The sequence below is a fragment of the Phaseolus vulgaris genome, chromosome 6 (assembly GCF_051622355.1).
Source record: "Phaseolus vulgaris cultivar YP4 chromosome 6, ASM5162235v1, whole genome shotgun sequence".
Taxonomy (NCBI): domain Eukaryota; kingdom Viridiplantae; phylum Streptophyta; class Magnoliopsida; order Fabales; family Fabaceae; genus Phaseolus; species Phaseolus vulgaris.
Window position 1 is genome coordinate 26,253,965 of NC_143503.1, and position 19,188 is coordinate 26,273,152.

General features: G+C 29.1%; 1 protein-coding gene and 1 pseudogene across 1 annotated transcript; one reads left to right on the forward strand and one right to left on the reverse strand.

Moving 5' to 3' along the window:
* Window positions 1-1,639: 1,639 nt before the first annotated feature.
* LOC137833504 (uncharacterized) lies at window positions 1,640-2,910 on the reverse strand (annotated as a pseudogene).
* A 3,748-nt stretch (window positions 2,911-6,658) lies between these two features.
* Window positions 6,659-8,205, forward strand: LOC137831636 (uncharacterized). Its single transcript, XM_068639393.2, has 2 exons — window positions 6,659-7,211; window positions 7,692-8,205. Exons 1-2 carry the CDS (start codon window positions 6,946-6,948, stop codon window positions 8,032-8,034), a joined length of 609 nt encoding a protein of 202 aa, XP_068495494.1. The 5' UTR covers window positions 6,659-6,945; the 3' UTR covers window positions 8,035-8,205.
* Window positions 8,206-19,188: the final 10,983 nt, after the last annotated feature.

Genomic DNA, 19,188 nt, shown 5'->3' on the forward strand with positions numbered 1-19,188 from the left:
TCTTCAAAACTTCTCTCACATTGTTCAGTCTATGCAAAAGGATGATCCTTTCTAGTCAATTGGGTCAAAGGAGCCACTATTTTAGAAAAGCATTCTATAAATCTCCTGCTAACCCGACAAAGCTTCTAATTTCTGTAACTGTTTTAGGACGCTTCCACTGAAGTACAACCTCCACTTTAGAAGGATCTACTGATATTTCCTGTGCAGAGATGACATGTCCTAAAAATTGTATTTCTGACATCCAGAAGTCACATTTTGAAAGTTTAGCATATAATTGTTTTCCTCTCAAAATGTTCAAGACGATTCTAAGATGTTCTTCCCTTGTATGAGAATAGATTGAGATGTCATCTATGAACACTACCACAAACTTATCAAGAAAAGGTCTGAATATCCGATTCATATAATCCATGAAAATAGTTGGAGCATTAGTCACACCAAATGGCATGACCAAAAATTCATAGTGACCATACCTTGATCTAAAAGCAATCTTCTAAACATCTTCCGCTTTCACTGAAATTTGGTGATAACCTGAGCGCAGATCTATTTTAGAAAAGACAACTGCCTCATGCAACTGATCCATCAAATCATCAATTCTAGGAAGAGGATATTTATTCTTTATTGTTAACTTGTTTAATTGTCTATAATCTATGCATAGACATGATGAACCATCCTTCTTCTTCACTAATAGCACTGGAGCTCCCCATGAAGAAACACTAGGTCGAATGAATTGTTTCTCTAATAAGTCTTCTATTTGTTTCTTCAGTTCAACTAACTCCACGGGTGCCATTCGGTATGGAGAAATTGACACAGGGCCTGCTCCGGGAATCAAGTCTATTGCAAACTCTATTTCTCTTTTAGGTGGAAGTCTAGGAATCTCATCAGGAAATACATCTATAAACTCCTGAACTACAAACATATCTTTTTGTACTTTATCAGTAACTATAGAACAAGCCAAGAGCATAAATTTTTTTTCACCTTCTTGTATCTCTCTTTCAAGTTGTTGAGCTGAGATAACCTGCATTCCTTCTAATCCAGGGAAAATTAACTTCTTTCGACCACAATCTATAAGGATATGATTAGCAGACAACCAATCCATTCCCAATATAACCTCCAAATCTTTTAGAGGTATACAAATCATGTTGATTTTGTATCTCCGCCCATCTATAATTACTGGACACTCATCACACATGGAAGAAGTTACTATAATACCTTTTGTTGGTGCAGATACCACCAACTCAAATTCTAACTCTCGGACTGGCAACTTAAGCTTCTTAGCACAATCAAAAGATATAAAATAATGGGTTGCCCCAGAATCAAACAATACAAATAATTGTGTTCCAAGGATAGAACAAATACCTCTGACAAGGCTATCGGACTGTGAAGCTTCAACTCCATTAATGGCAAAAACTCTTCCAACAGCTCTGGGTTTTTTATTACTATTTTGTTGTACTTGCTGCACTCCGCCATAATTTAGAGCTCCCACTTGGGCACGACAGTGTTTTGTTGCATGACCATACTTGTGACATCTATCACATGTCACATTTGACACTGAATGGGGGCAAAATCTAACAACATGTGGCCCACCGCATTTAAAACATTTGAAACTAGGTGGTGATTGGGAACTAGATCTTTCGTTGTTCTAAGATTGATGTATGAAATAAGGTTTCTTTCTATCTTCATATTTAGGCATGCTTTTAGAAGGTCCTCCCACTTGAGGCTTAGCAAGTCTGTTACTAATTTTCAAACTCTCCACTACTTTTGTTTTCTCCACTAGAGCAGGGAAATCTCTAATGGACATAGGAATCACCACTTCTTTAAGTTCTTGCTTCAATCCAAAATCAAATTTTCTACACCTCCAAGCCTCAGTCATGGTCTGAGTGTAGAATCTGGCTAGGTGTTTGAACCTAGTAGCATATTCAGTGACTGAAAGATTTCCTTGTTCCAACTGCATGAATTCAATTTATTTTGCATACCTGACACTATCAGGAAAATACTCCTCCAGAAATCTTACTTTGAAGTTCTCCCAAGTGGCATCTTCTCACCACTTCTTTAAGTTCTTGCTTCAATCCAAACTCAAATTTTCTACACCTCCAAGCCTCAGTCATGATCTGGGTGTAGAATCTAGCTAGGTGTTTGAACCTAGTAGCATATTCAGTGATTGAAAGATTTCCTTGTTCCAACTGCATGAATTCAATTTATTTTGCATACCTGACACTATCAGGAAAATACTCCTCCAGAAATCTTACTTTGAAGTTCTCCCAAGTGGCATCTTCTCCTTTGTCTTCCATCATTTGCTTCATGCCTATCCACCAAAACTCAGCTTCTTTAATAAGCATATAGATGGCATAAGATAACTTTCTCTCTTCAGGGCATTGAGTAGCTTCAAAGATTCTTTCTATGTCTCTCACCCACTGGTCTGCTCCATCTGGATTTACCTTGCCATTAAATCTGGGTGGATTATGTCTTAGAAAATCCTCCAGACTAAAGGTATGGGGTTGTTGATGAAGCTGAGATGCTTCTGCTGCTAATCTAGCTGTTTCTAATTGATGAAGGGCGGCCTGATGTTGTTGTGCCATAGTAGCACTCTGTTGTTGCAAGGTTGCTGCCATCATCTCTATTGCCCGAGCTAAGTTGGGCATATCTACTGGTGGAGGAGGAGTAGGTGGTCTACGTGCCATCTACTAGGCACATAAAGAATTGGATTAGAAATTACTAAAAATTTCCAACTATATCTTTAAGATGAATTAACTTTAAGGAATTAATCATACGAAACAGGTGAAAACCAATCAAAACTTATCTCTAAAATATACTTTAGCTATTTAGAATTAAGATAGAAAATAATATTGATCCAGTCATGAGTGTGCACCCTCACCACTCTATCAAGATTCTTTTCATTCTTAATACTTTCATCTTTATTCATAACAACTAACTTGACTCGAACACAAACAAGATTTCAAGAAAAACAACTTTGTCAAACATCTTATTATAAACTTTTAACTAAGTTTGGCTAGACGTAAACAAAAATCTACACGCAGGAGAAACAGAATAAACCCACTACCCTCAGGTTATCCTAAGGATGAACCGCTCTGATACCATTAAATGTAACACCCCATAATTTACATATAACTATTACAATATCAGTTCTACCAGTTTCTATACAAACTTGGAGTTTTTTAAAATATTCCTAATACATTATTAGGATTTATAGAAATACAAATATTTACATATCCACAACTCAAAATAAAACTCTGAAACCTCTAAGGCTCTCCTGCACCTGTATGGTCATCTGCTCGTGTACATAGTACAGTTATCGCAGTTTAAACACAACACAAAAAGCAAGGGTAAGTTAGTGAAAATAAAATTTTATAATATACGAAATTAAATTAAAATAGAAAATCAAATTACATGGCTAATTTCTCAATTATTTAATCTTCTTCAAATTTCAACATAAATCAATCACATAGATCTCACATGGATCTACACATCCAGAATATTCAACAAACAACGTCTTCCGGAAGACCCGTATTAAATAAGTCATACCAAAGACTAACACTTGATTCAAAGATTACCAGCGAATCCAACAGAAAGGATTAGGGTAAGTTCAATACAACCCAAGTCGTGCATCTCATATGTCACGGTGTGCATGAACTCCCCCATCAGCTTCTCACCACCTGATATCTTAGTCTATGTGACTTAGATCATCAATGAAGCTCGGAGATCTCTGTTACCACATAGGCATCAATACTTAATACACAGCAAACATCAGTCCATACACTATCCCAAATGTATGAATTCAATTCCATATCATTCCGTCATACAATATCATTCAAAAAGTTATCCACAATATTCAAAAGTTTATTTGACATAAAAAAATAACACTTTAATAGTAAATCATCAAAATCCAATATTTCCACAAATTTAAATAATATATAAACAAACAACCCAATATAAATAAACACACAACATCCCTGCAAGAGAAATTGAATATTAGGACCACGTCCCTTCCGCATTCAGATCTTCTATCCTAGGGTGCTATGAAAAATTAAATTTAGCTTCTCTTACCTCAATTGCTTGCTTTCCAAGCAACTTTTGGAATTTTATTCCCCACCGTTTGGATAAGCTTCAAGATTTACGGGCCTAAAGCAAGTTATCCAAACAAAACAAAAATTCAGTATATAGTAGAATAAGTTGAGAGGGTTAAACTTCTCAACTGACCCCACCAATATTGAAGACTAAATCCTAAGGAAAAACAGAGAACAAAGGATATTTAGAGTAAAAATGAACTTACTCTGTTTAAAAATCTGATCGGGTAGAAATGTTCCTTAATTCCTCAGCTACAACGTGGTATGATCAGATTCTAAAATAGATGAAGATTGGGAGAGAAATGGAGGGAGAAAGAAAGGGAAGAAAAGAATGGTGCGTGCAGGGGGGAGGCAACGACTCTGCTTCTTTACTCTCTTTTTTTTATACTGTTACATGGGATGGATTAGATTATGTTAATCTGGAGCAGTTAATAACTTATAACACGTTAGATAATGAACATAGGACACATGAGTGTAGTGAGACGTTTACTACAAATGAGGTAAGGTAAATGTTAGGCCAGTGAATTGTAGTTTATGAATGATTTAAAAATTTGGCATATGTTATTGTTGGTATTTCGTAATCGAGATGAGTTGTTAGAGTAGGCGAGAAATGTTGGTTATAGTTATGAATTTGTTATTGTTATATTAAGGTCAGATACATGGACAGGGCAACGAGAAAGGATAACGTATGTATTATTAAGTTGTGAGAGGGGAGGTAAATACAAACTTGTATTATTAAGTTGTGATAGGGGAGGTAAATACAAACTTGTATTATTAAGTTGTGAGAGAGGAGGTAAATACAAATCATATTAAAAAGACGGAGATATCAACCGAACTGCAAGTATGAAGTGTGAGTGTCCTTTTATATTGCGAGGCAAACCAGTCAAAGGTGGTCATGGGTGAATAGTTGAATTAATTTGTGGTTCTCACAATCATGATTTAGCAGAGACATTAGTGAGTCATCCGTATGCTGGAAGGTTAAGTGTTATGTTTGAGCATTTGCTTAATAATTTTTTATTAATAATAAAATTTACTTTAAATATTAATAATTTTTTAATTTATAAAATATTTTTTAATTTAATGAATATAATAACTAATTATTTTTATTTAATAATTTTTTTAATGTATTGACAACTTTTAAATTAAATGAGTAAAGCAATATTCAATAATGTTGTATATTATAATAACTCAACAAGGGTGGTAAAAAGACAAGTATTTTTAAATTAATATTTAGTTATTTATTATATCAAAAAGTGATGATAAGATTTAATTAAAACTGGTGATAAGAATATGATGAAAAAAAGAAATATGAAAGGAATATATATATACATTAACATGGTAGTGGAGAAGGTTTTGCTCAAAAAGAGGAACCGGTGTTTGTTTGGGTGAAGAGAAAGGCAGACAGAAAAGGGTAAAGTTGGGGCCATGTTGCCCTCAAAAGAAGGCAACCAAACAAACAATGCCTTCCTTTCAAATTTTCCAATTTCACATTTGTTCAACTCAGTGGGCGCCGCGCATTCCGTTCATCATCATTCCGTTCCGTTCAGTCAAAATTCAACTCACGCCGTTGCCATGTCACGACTTCGACCTTATCCACAACTCTTTTCAAACCTCATTCTCCACGCGCTCCTTCACTCGTTGCTCTCACGCTCTCCCTTCACTCATTAAAGGTAGTTAGAGATTATTAATAGTTGGTTCATTTTATTATGTTGAGTATTGATTATAAATGGAGATTTTAAATATTGTTTTCTTTTATATCTTTCTACCAGTAAACATATTCTCTGTAGTTTTATGTTCAAATTACAATCAATTTGAAATATTTAATAATTAATTATATGATTGTAAAAAATCTGAATATTTATAAGATGTTTGACTTTTTAATTCAAATTTGTTGTTTTATTTTCTTAAGTATGATGATTAATATTTTAAGGAATAATGGTGTTATTAGAATTCATTATAACATTTTTCATTAGGTTTGAAACTATTTTTTGTTACACACCTTCTTTATCAAAATCAATTTTATTATTGTTTATTTGAAAGGATCTGTGTAAAATATTAGAAACGGTGCAGAGTTTTAAACTGAAATTTAAGGAAGAAAAATTCACATTAATATGTTCTAATTTTAATAACACGCCTTAATATTAAATAATAAAGTGAACATAATTCCACTGAAAATCCATTTATTTTTCAGGAAATTCAAATACAAATTCATTAAATACTAGAAACTACTAAAACATATGTAAAATAAACCACTTCAAAAAGTAAATATACTTAGTTAAAAGTAATATCATTAAATGTAATTATCATTGAAATCAAATTTCATAACAACACTAATCAAAACTAACCAAGTTAATTACTTGATTATATTTATAAAATTTTCTATATAAATAACCAGTATGACCAAGATAAGACCTTTGACTGGCTTGAATTTTGAAATTAAAATTGAGCAGCATGTTATTAATTAAATACAGTGTGAAAACAAGTTGTGCATTGAAACGTGAGAAAATCACGCGCTAGAGAGAGGTGTTAAGCAGAGATTGGAGATTAGAGATAAACGAGAAGACAAAAGATCATACTAGGATAAAGCCGAATCTCACTGTTTCTTTCCATAGAAGAATATTAGCAACAAAAGTGGAAAAGATCCTTTAATCTTATCCGCCACCTTAGCACTTTCTTTATAAATCATCCTAAGATTTCTCAAACCTTCCATTCATTCCATTTATAGTTCTTCTCGGAGATTAAAAGGGTATGCTATATATATTAAATATTTTATGTGTTTGTGGGTGTGATTGTAGTCACAAAGTGCTAGATAGTCAAATTTTGTTTGTGATCAAGAACACCAGACACAAAGCATTGCAGATCAATGGAGCAAGTCCAAAAGACAGGACCAGTTCATGTGTACCATGATGATGTTTTTGTTGTTGGGTCTTTTTCTTCTTCTTCCTCTACAACATCATCCTCTGTTTCTGGAATTTCAAATGGGTCATCGTCATTGGACTGTGACTCTCTTGAAGAGGTGACTTCTCCTCCCTCTTCTTCATCATCATCCTCAGATGATCATCATCAACTTGCAGTTGTGGCTGATCCATTGAGTGACATGTCTTCTATCTTTCACCAACTTCCCATCAAGTAAGTTTCTTGATTTCTCTCACCAAGTTTGCTTGTTCTTAAGTTTCTTCATTTTGTTTGGTTTTTCTTAAACCGTCAAATTAGGCTATGGTTATGAACAAGAGGTTGGTAAAAATACAATGGGTTTGGATTTTTAGGCAAATGGTTACACTTTTTAATTCTAATTCTAACTTCTTAGATAATTCACCTTTTGAGTGTCTTCAAATCTTTCACAGTAGACATTTAAGTAATTAGTTCAAATACCTATTTGAATCCTAACTCTTAGTGAATAGAAAAAACCTTGGTTTCAAAGAACAATTTTTCTTTTTAGTGGCTGGATCTTTAAAAGGAAATTAGTGCCAGCAAGAAGAGGTATTTCTTATTATGATATTCTTATGAAAATAAAGTTAGTCCATGGCTACAAGCACTTGTCAGTTTTTAAAATTTGGGTGTTTTTGTCTGTGGATTTGCTAAAGTTTGTGTGCTGTGGCGGTGATACAGGAGGGGGTTATCAAAATTCTACCAGGGGAAGTCGCAGTCTTTCACTTCACTGACAAATGTGAGGAGTTTGGAGGATCTTGCAAAGCCAGAAAACCCTTATAACAAGAGGTTGAAGTCTTGCAAGAGCTATGGAGGAGGGTTGGCTGAGAGTGAAGGGGTGTCAAGGGCTGTTTCCAAGAGGGGAATGATGCATTCAGCAAGTTCAAGGGGTTCATGTTCTTCTTTGAATGCAAGAAAAGGAAGTGCCACTAACTTCATAGGTAGTAGGCCACCAAATCCTCGTCATAGATCTACCAGCACCAACACCAACACCATTCCTAGTCAAACTGTGTTGTTTGCATGAAAGGGACTGTGTGGAATTTTTGTTGTTGAATTGAGTTTTTGTTTTGACTTTTGGGGGCACCATGAGAAGGAGATTCTGTAGCTTCTTTTGAGGAGCACTATTGGAAAGAGAGAGAGAGAGAAAGAGTGCAACAACTAATCTATATTTTATTTTATTTTTTCACCTGCTCAATTTTGGTTTGGAAATTTTATGCAGATGACTTTTTCTTCTTCTGACAAATTCTCCCAGAATGTTATCAAAGATTGAAGAACTAGAAAAGAAAATTAAATGACCTAAATATACTAATCAAGTCATGTGTCTTGCCTACTTATTTACTATTTGGTGTCTAAATCTGGCATACCTCATCATACCTGAGACTTAACTTCTGCATTAATTTACTTTGATTTCTTAATCTGTTTAAAGAGCAGTATTTTATAGCAGAATTTTAAATAAGCTGGTAGTTTGTACTGGTATGGTCGACGTGTCTCGATTTTCCTGATCGAGCTGACCATGGACGATCTGGTTGACTGATACATATAATTATTAACTTTCAAATCACGATCAGTGGAGTTAAACTACCATTAAAAATTAGGTAATGCAATCATAAGTGTGATAATTTCATACATATAATTATTAACTTTCAAATCACGGTCAGTGAAGCTAAACTACCATTAAATTTAGGTAATGCAATCATAAGTGTGATAATTTCACTAATCGGATCCAATGAGGTAAGTTCATTAAAATAATATAAATAGCACACATATCAAGGAACAAGTACGTCATTATTACAGTACATCTACCGAGTGTCGATCACCTTTTACTGAGTGTCGAACACCTTTTACTGACTTGAGCGTAAAAGTGTCTTCGGTAGATACCTTCCTCATTTGACATTCATCCGAGACTGAGAATCGAAAAAGTAACACGAAGGCGAAAAAGATCCCAGTAGAGTCATAACAACCCTTCCGGAAGCACTCTAGGTCCCATCTTCCTAACAAGAATATTATTCAATTAATGGGTGTTGGTCTCTTATAAACTAACGATTATCTGCTAACTAATTAACTAATTAGAGCAATAAATATACTTAGTGTAAGACTAAAAATGGTTATGACTAAAAAAATATAGTGTACGTGTATGTCATGGATATTAAAATTATGTCAAATAAAAAGTTTGAAATTTTTGCTGTTATAAAAAATAGTGTTTTTACATGGCTTAATCCGAGATAACACAATCAACTTTCCTTCATCTCTCTAACTATCATTCATGGCTATTTGACTTTCCGACACCCGACTTCCTTAGTTGAATTCAGAATGTCACGGTTCCACCGACAACGGAAGATGGTGTACCTAAAAAGATTCTTGTGATTAAGTTAGTTCCATATGTCATAAATAAGAATTCACCCACTAAATCTCCTGTTTATATTATTAGATAGTGGATTCTCTCATTTTTATTGGGCCTTCTATTATTAGTAAATTGTTTTCTGTCATCCATACACAACACAACGTGAAAATACCTTTTTATTCTTTTGTGCCATCTCATAGAGTAGCTTTCAGATTATGTAATTCGGACACGCATTTGAAACAAAACTTTTGAATTATGTAATTCAGAAGTTAAAAATGACTTATGAATTCATAATTCAAAAACTAATAATGCATCTGAAAAAAAGTTTACAGATTATGTAATCTGGAAGCTAATTACGAATTTGAAAAAAGACTTCCAGATTACATAATCCAGAATATTACAAAGGGGTATTTTTGAAAATATGAAAATTTATGAAGGTGAGAGAATAATATATGGAGGTGCAGGAATAAACAGCCTTAATAGTATTTTATAATTAGGCCCAACTTTTATCCTCGTAATTTATCATTAATTAACAAATAATTCTGATTTAGTTTTGATTTAAGGTTGTTTTGGTCAACATTTGTTAAGTTGTCAGTTTGAAATATTAGTTAGGTTAATCTTCTTTCTCCAATTTCAAAATCCTAAAATTTTGTTCAGTCTACCTTTACAAACCAATGTCACTGTGTGCACTACATCATCAATAAATTAATGTTGTTGATGAAAACTTAACAGACAAGATGAAACAAAAAAAAATGTAATTATACTGATATTTTGCGTGTCTAATACCATTTTAAATAATGTATCGTCATCATAACTTGTAACTTCTTATATGAGAGAATCATGTACATTAAACATCCATGTGTTGTATGAGACAAGGGACAGTATCATAATTCTTAAATAGTTCTTATATATACTTAGATTTTTTATTTTAAAATTAAAAATATATTGTACAACAACTCTTAATCATTAACATATTATTCTCATTCTTTATGTCAAACGTAATATGTGCTTACTTTATGTGAATTCTATATTAAAAATTTACATTTATCTTAAATAATTTTATTGTGTATCAAGTGACTTAAAAAAATAAAAAAGAATAATAATAGATTTTGTATTGTAAATATAATTTTCAAAAGATAAATTTAGAATTTCAATAGATATGGTAGTCCGATTTCAAATTATAGTGGTGCAGAATGTAATTGCCGTCGCATTATTAGTCCATAATGAATTTAGGGTTCCAATTGGGACGTGCAATGGATATTAAGGCTTAGGTTCCTTCATAAAAAGAGTCTGGCAGTTTCTTTCTGCACCCCTACTTTTTTCTTCCTACACCGCCATAATGCTGTAGAAAGATAAAACTGTCCCCATAAAAAAACTGTACATTTATTTTTTTGCATTCCAAATTATGAAATCCGGTAAATATTCAGATTGACACTTTTGGTAAAATTTAATATTGGCACGTCCGGTAACCTCCCAGATTGGTGCTTCCAGTAGTACATAAATGGTAGTGTTAAAAAATATGTATTATGGATTCAGAAATCCATAATTGAAAAAAATCATTTTGAACCCACCAATCCGTAATAGAAATTAGACTTTCGGATTCAACAATCTAAAAATCAACAATTTATGTAAATTTTGCTTTCAGAACACTCCCTCATCCAGAAAGCAACATGATTCACTTTCAGATTGATGAATTCGTGGCACACTCCCAGATCTTAGTTTCAAATAAAAGGTGAAGGTCAATTTCAAAATTTATAAAATTGTGGAGGTGCATGAAGAAAAATGTAGGAGTGCAGGAAGAAACTGCCAAAAAGTTTTGATTCACTTCGTTCCTGTTGAAATAAATTTTCTATAATACAAAAGTTATAAGAAATTCATTCCAAAATAAATATGTTGAAAGTCTATCTTTTTTATGATATATTCTTTATTTACAAAAATTGGAATTCAGGAAATTTGTTTGAAAGATCTAAATTTAGTTTCATTTACATCAAAATTTGAGTGCATATTCATTTACTTATTTTATTTAGCTCATTCACAATGAGTAAGCATGATGCAATTGAACTCTTTTGTTTGTTTGTTTTAGTTTTTGTGGTGGATACTGAATGGGATCCAACTAGAAGAAAAGGTATGAAACCTAATTCTTGAATGATAAACCCAATTTAATAGTACAATATAATAAGTTCAAAATTATAAACAAATAATTCTGAGCACTAGTTATCATGTGTAGTTCTTAGCCTTATAGGTTGTAGAGGCAATAATGCATGAACCATGATTCATTATAAAAACTAATTAGGTTAGTTAGGTCTTTAATTGGAGTTAATCTTATTAAGTCAGAACCAATTCAATTATCTAAAATAACTCATTTTGAAAGATAATGTAGAATACTGTTATTGAGTATTTTGAATTTTTTATGCAAGTATAATTTATTCAGATTTAAATATGTTTTCAATCATTGTAATACGTTTATATCTTGTCTTTTAACTATTATTTTTTTTTGTGTGGGGAGGGGAGTTTCATATATAAAACCCAGACATTTTTCTTTTGCTACCCAGTTCTACTGGTTTTACACAGCTTAAGGTATGCAATGATTTAGGAAGAAGAAATTTTTTAATTTCATCAAACAATATTTAATTAATGTATTTGTACGTTTTAGTGTTTTGTTTTTAAGACGCTTTTCACATATAATAATTATTTTCAATTTTGAAAAAAAAAATCATACTTTATTAAAATATATTAAATTGAAATTATTTTATTTTTTCAAATATTTTACCTATATCATTAATAAAGGGAATCTCCTTTTTTAACTACTCTTCTTATATGCACACAAATTTTCTACATTTTATCTATAACATTAAAAAAAAATATGTACACATATTCTTATTATTTTATTCTTTAAAATTTGTAACTATTTTTTAAACCCAACTAACTATCTACAATAATAACTAAAACTATCTACAAAATAAAAAAAGTTATTTATTTTTATACTTTTTTTAATATATTTTATATTTTATAGTATTTCTTATTTTAATAATGATTATATTTATACTACCAAAAAGATATTTAATTTTAGGAAATAAAATTAATACTAACAATTAAAAAACCGATCATGATCAACCAATAACGTCAAATTTGTGTTCAACAACATGTAACTAATATTTTTTATTTTAAAATTTATTTAATTTATCATTAACTTAATTAATGTTAAACAAAATATATTTTACAATAATTTTAAAAATCTTGTAAAACTCTTTCACCCCATCTTCAATAAAATAAAGTATAAACCAAAAAAATTGTAATGTATGAAAGATATGAGTCTTGACAAAGAAGATGAATATGAATGAAGTAGATGAGTATGAATAAATTAGACGAAGACAAGAGTTTAGATGAAGAAGATGTGTCGACGAAGAAGATATGTGTGAATGAAGGATATGAATGAGTAAATGAGATGAGTGTGAATAAAAGAGAAGAAGAAAATGAATATGAATGAAAGAGATGAGTGTGAGCACATCTATATAGAAAATGAGAGAAAGTAATTGTGAATAACCATCTTAAAATTTGGATCTTTAAATTAAACGCACAAATTCATAACATATAAATCTTGACACTTACTTAAATAAATATAAATACTAAAAATAAATAAAAATATGACGTTAACTTTATTTATTTTAATTAGTGTCAATCTAGTATGATACTAATAAAAATAACTTTACTTACTAAAAAAATTAAAAATATCGTTAAAAAATTGTGTAAGCCAAATTTAATTAAAAGAACTATAAATCCGACACTAACACAAATATTTATTTATTAAAAAAATTAAAAAATATATTTTTAATTATTTTTTAGAAAATAATATTTTACATTATATATTTGTCTATGACTAAGTGGATATTAATTCAACACTAATACAAATATTTATTTAAAAAAAATATATAAAAAATTGTATAATTTTTCAAGTTTTTAAGAAAAAATAATTTTTTGTGTTGCATGAAAACTGACTTTAACCAACTCTAATAATATTATAATTTAATTGGTATTGATATTTAAAAGTTAAAATGTTTTTTTCCGTGTTATAACAATAATAGAGAAAACTCTTCTTTTTAACTACTTTTTTTGTTACAGAATTTTTTCCCATTTTACATCTGAAATTTTGTAACTTTTTTATAACTCAACTAAGTGCCCAAAACTATTTGCACAATAAAAGCTACCTACAATAAAATTATAAAAGTGATGTGTTTCCGATATTTTCAATAAAATAAAATGAATTTATTATATTTTAATTTTCTTTCTTAAATAAAGTATTTTAATTTTCTTTCTTAAATAAAGTATTTCAATTTCCATAACATTTAAAAATGTTTTAAACATTAAAAAATAGTTAATAATTTAAAAGTATCAATATTAAATATCTTTTTAATAAATATTGATTGATGTTATTAAAATAAAGTTGATTAAAAAACATCATTGACAACATTTTTTTGGGTGGAATTAAGTTGATAAGTCGATACAAAAAGAAAATACATAAATTTAAAAATGTCAAAATTTTCAAATTTGTACTCTTTTAGGTAAAATTTGAAATTATTTAATTTTAAGCAACTTAATTATTCATAAAATTTTACTTTTTTTAATTTGCATTTGTATACATTAGTTTCTTGTTTTGTTTTTTTGTGGAAGTTGAATATTGCTGAATAATAATTTTGTTTTATATTATTTTCCAGTTTCAGTTTTATTTAAAGTAAGAATCCAAATTATTTTAAGTATACTTTACATTAATCATTCTATCTCATTCGATAATCAAATAGTTATTAACAAAACTAGTAGATGCAAATACACAATCATTTGGGAACAAGATGATTAGTGCAAATAGAACAAGAATGATAGAGTGAATAATGAATGATCACAAGGAGAAATGACGGGAAATTACAAAAATGATGATTGTGTGGTCATAATCATCATTTGATTATGTGACTCCAACTAACTTAACCACTTATAACCCATCATGGTAACTAACCAAATTCAACTCTTTTTCTACACTTAAAGCGAATTTTTCTTTCAGAATTAAGAGGGTTCTAAATCTCCAAGCTAGTTATGAAATAGAAATGTATATAAATTATGCTTAACCTAATTCTTAAGTGATGTAGAATATTATACCTACTAAAATTATTGAAAATAATTTTTTAGAGAATATTTAACTTAAAACTAAACAATATTTTTATTGTAAATTTAATTATTACTAGTGATTTTTATTTTAAGCATTCTTATTGTTATTATTATTTTTATTTATTACTATTAATTATTAGAATATGTGGTGAAAGAGAGAACGAATGAAGTGATGATTGTGAATGGGTAGAAGAAACAGATTCACATATCTATCATGCACATGCAGGGTAACAAATTATGTTTGCATGCCAACTTTTCTGCTTCTTTTCTTGCCTTTTTCTGGAAAAATAATAGTTGTCTTCTTCCTCTCTTCCCGACATCTCTTCTGCCTTTTTTGCTGTTCAATTTTTGTTTTGTTTTATTTTTTGTTGTTCTTTTATTAATGTTGGAATTGGGTGAAATAGGTTATTCGATATTGAAGATTGTTCGAGCTTATAAAATTAATACATTAAGAAAAAATAAAGAAATAAACACCCAATCAAATAATACGTGATAAATTTGATAATACCATTTTAACAAAATACGATTTATAAAGAAGATAGTTTATTATAAATAAGCATGATTAAATAAGAATAAAGTGATTTTTTGTAAATACCAAAAAAATAAATAAAAATAAAAAAAACAATCGAATAACAAATAACAATTATTGAAAAACCTCTAATATCTAAGCCTTACAAATCATTAAAGAAAAACCCTTTATGTTTATTTCTTTCTGTTTGTTGGTAGATTGATTTAATGCTTAAAAGACTTAATTTTGTAGTGATGATTGAGAAAAAAAATACAGAAATTTGCTTAATATAGATATTGAAGTGGTTGTAAAATAAAAACTTTATATATATTTTGGGTAGTCCGATAGGAGCTCGATAGCGGGTGGCACGATAGGTCCAACACAAACACTCGCTAGGATAGACTCGAAATGACTCTGATACCATATTACAAAGTGAACTTTAAGCCTGACTCAACCCCATAAAACCGGCTCATAGGGTTGAGGTTTGCACCTACTTATATACAATAAAAGACTCTAATCTCTAGTCGATGTGGGATCTCCAACAACGACCAAACTATTGAACATATTATAACGTTTGACAGCACAAACATTTCCAATAAAAATGATTTATAAATAAAAATTTTATTTTAATAAAGATTTTATAAATATGAGATTTATAAATTGGAAAGAATATAAAAGTAACTATTTTCATTTAAGTAATTCTCTTTATTTTAAACAATTTGTATTAAAATAACATTTAAAATTAATTTCAACTCCTATTAGTGATGCCTTCTAATAATAGGATTAGACTTTAGGAATCATCCCGTGAAAAAAAAAACGCATGATAAAGTTGAGTTCATGTGAATCTGGCATAAAAGATAATGCACCCTACATAATGAAACTTTAGCCTAATCTGGTGATAAATAAAATGTACCATAAACTTGAGTTCAATATAATAACATAAAAGGATAACAGACACTTTGAGAAAGTGGTATACCAAACCTAATGTAAAAGATAAAAAAAAAGTTATAATACTAAAAGAAAAAAGAGAAAGTGAATGATTGGATCTGTGAAGGTGTATATTCTATTCCATAGTTAATAAAATGATTATATTTATTTAGAAAGATGATGCATGCATGAGCATAGGACATAAATTGATGAAAGAATATTGATGGAATCTGAATAAATAAAGAAAGCAAGTTGCAGGGGAAGAGAAAGCAAAATGAAGGAGGTGGAGCAGGTGATTGGTGGGGTGGTAGGGTCACCACAGAAGTGAAAGAACACATTATTTGCTTGGACCACAACCATGTCCAGGGTGGAATACACAACTTGTAAGGAGAATAATAATACACACCAAAAGGGAAAACTTGGTCCCTAACATATATTAACAGGACATCTACTATACCATAAAAATTATTTTTTTCTATCATTCTTAATTTATATTAGGATGAGTAAACTTTATTCAATATTAATCTGGATTAATTGTTAAACATATATTTTAATTTCGTATTACTTAATTAATTGTTTTAGACCTTAACACATTACTTATGATTATTAATCATATGTAGTAATTTGTGTTTCTTTTAAGGAAAAAAGATATACAACTTTTAGAAGTTTTGTAGAATAAGAAGATGATATATCATCCAGATCAATCTTTAATGTTTGACCGTTTTAATTATTTTTTAAGTAATTGAAGTTTACAAGAGTGGTTTGTAGGTTCTTTTGGTATTTGAAGTTGTTGTAGCTTTGAAGACAAATGTCTAATAAATAAATAAATAACTCTAATTTTATATTGTTTTTATACTTTGTTATAGCATTTCTATGATTTGATTGTAAAGTTGACAAGAGATTGTCTAAAAAAAATAAATGAAGAGAAAAAAAAGTAAAACTTTAATCTAAACTCGAATAATAAAGTGATTTCACTTAAAGACACAATAAAAGATGACTTTATTAAAAATATAAATAATATGAGTATTAAATAATTTTTTTTAATAAAATATAATTAAAAATATTAAAATTCATGAAAGATTTAAAATTCAATTAAATTTTAAAAATAAAATTTCTGCTCAATTTTTTAGAAAACATCTTTACTTTATTAAAATAGAATATAATGTACTTCATGTTTTTGAAGCTTTTTTCTCTAATTTTAATTAAATTTAATGTGATTAAAATATTATTTTGATATTAATATATCAAAATGTTTTTTAGGATAAAAGTATAATACAACACTAATTTTGAAAACAAATAATATTTTAAATGTAATAATTGATTATAACAATACAATTTTTTTACTTAAAAGTCAGAACAACTATATAAAATTAGTATTTATTAATAGTTTTACTTTTTATTAAATAGTTTCATTTATTTATATTTGGAATTATACATTATAGATCTGTATATAAAAGAGAAAAGTTGTAAATTGACATCCACCAATGAATGAATCAATATTGGTTGGTTAGGTCGGCTATTGCTTGTGCTTTGTGAGGGCTGACTATAATAAAACAGAAAGCAAAGTAGGTCAAAGTTTCACATAGGGAATTTCAATCATTTCTAATGCCAGGAACCTTGTGAGTTTCTTCTAACCTTCCTTTTCATCATTAACACTTTCTTTTATATAAAAGTGTTAACAATATTATCATTTATTTTTAAATATTAATAGATTCACAATTTCATACTAAATTACAATTAATTTTTTAAAATATAAAAATAATTTAAAAATTATATTATAACACATCACAATTATAAATTAATATATTTGATAGAGTTGTGAAAAAATATTTGGACCAGTTTAGATATTTTTGTGGTCACATGACGTGTTACGACCATACTACTTTCGTTGCCCCATCATTTCCACTATGCACACAATGAACCAATTAAAATCGAATCCAACCATATCCATCGAATCGACACTATACTGACACTTCTTTTTCTTTAAAAAAATCTATGAATTCGTTTTGATAAAGTTCACGTAATCAATTTTTTAACTCTTGAGAAGGCAAAGTTTTCTTCTAATTCTTTAGATCTTTCAATAAACACTGTATTAGTCTTTCTTTATCTTATGAATCAGTACATTAATTAATATATATGTGAAAGGGAGATTTTATAAAACGGTAAACCAAATATTTAACGTGATTCGATGGTTAACCATAAGATTTTCATTTGCTCAATTACATAAAATTTTCGGTTTAAAGTTTAGGGTTTAGGGTTTAGGATTTTCATTTGCTCAATTACATATACAATAATATCTTTAAATAAAAATTATAAAAAAATACCATAATTAAGTTCACTTATTAAATATATTATATTTTGTTAGTCTAACCGAATTGGTCATATTTCACACTTAAAACTTATATCATCAGTGAATTTTTTTAGTTTAAATTAATCGCTAATGAAATTGATAAATATCTTATATCAATAATACAAACGTATAAAATGATAATTGTATCTGTTAAATTAATATTACGTTTATTTTATAAATTATTGATAAAGTATTTCAGTTAGAACATTTAAATCCAGCTAATAATAGCCCTTTTGAATAAATTTAAGTTATCAACTTAATTATTTATCTCTGAATCTGAAAAAATGTAACCAATTTACTACTTTTTTATATGAAAATAATTAAAACGAAAAAAAAGTGAATATTGTTTTGTCTAAGTCGAAAGTGTCCCCACCACGTGATAAGGCAAGTGACAACATAAAGTGCAGTTTTTGTTAGGCTACTGTCTCCATCATAATCACAAAGGACAAAACTTTCCCGCCAAAATTAAAACAATAATATTTGTCTTCAAAAAGCTCCATATATATCGTTACATAATTGATTAGAAAATAAAACAAATACTTCAGCTTCCCAAATTGGAATATTCTGTCAATATTCTGCAATGCGGAATTTTTAAAAACTTCTTAAAGTGGAAATCAATATTTATATAAATTTAAAACTAAAGAATGTGTGATTTGAGTGATAAATTTAATTATGTGCTGTTTGACGTTTTAGATACTTATTGAACATCTTTTTATCTTTAAAAATTAATATGAGGGTACCTTTCCATTTCAAGGAGTAAAGTGTTTTTTATTAACTGAAATTATATTTTTTAGAAATTTCAGAAAATGATATCAATAATTTTCAACTAATATTTTAATCAGTGTGACGTATAAAGTAAATGGCTATTTATATAATTAAGATTAAAATGTATAGAAAA

Excerpts from the sequence above, each read along its gene's own strand:
- LOC137831636 (XM_068639393.2), top strand. The coding sequence starts at position 6,946 with ATGGAGCAAGTCCAAAAGACAGGACCAGTTCATGTGTACCATGATGAT. Across the intron at positions 7,212-7,691 it reads TTTCACCAACTTCCCATCAA|GAGGGGGTTATCAAAATTCT; the intron begins GTAAGTTTCTTG and ends GCGGTGATACAG.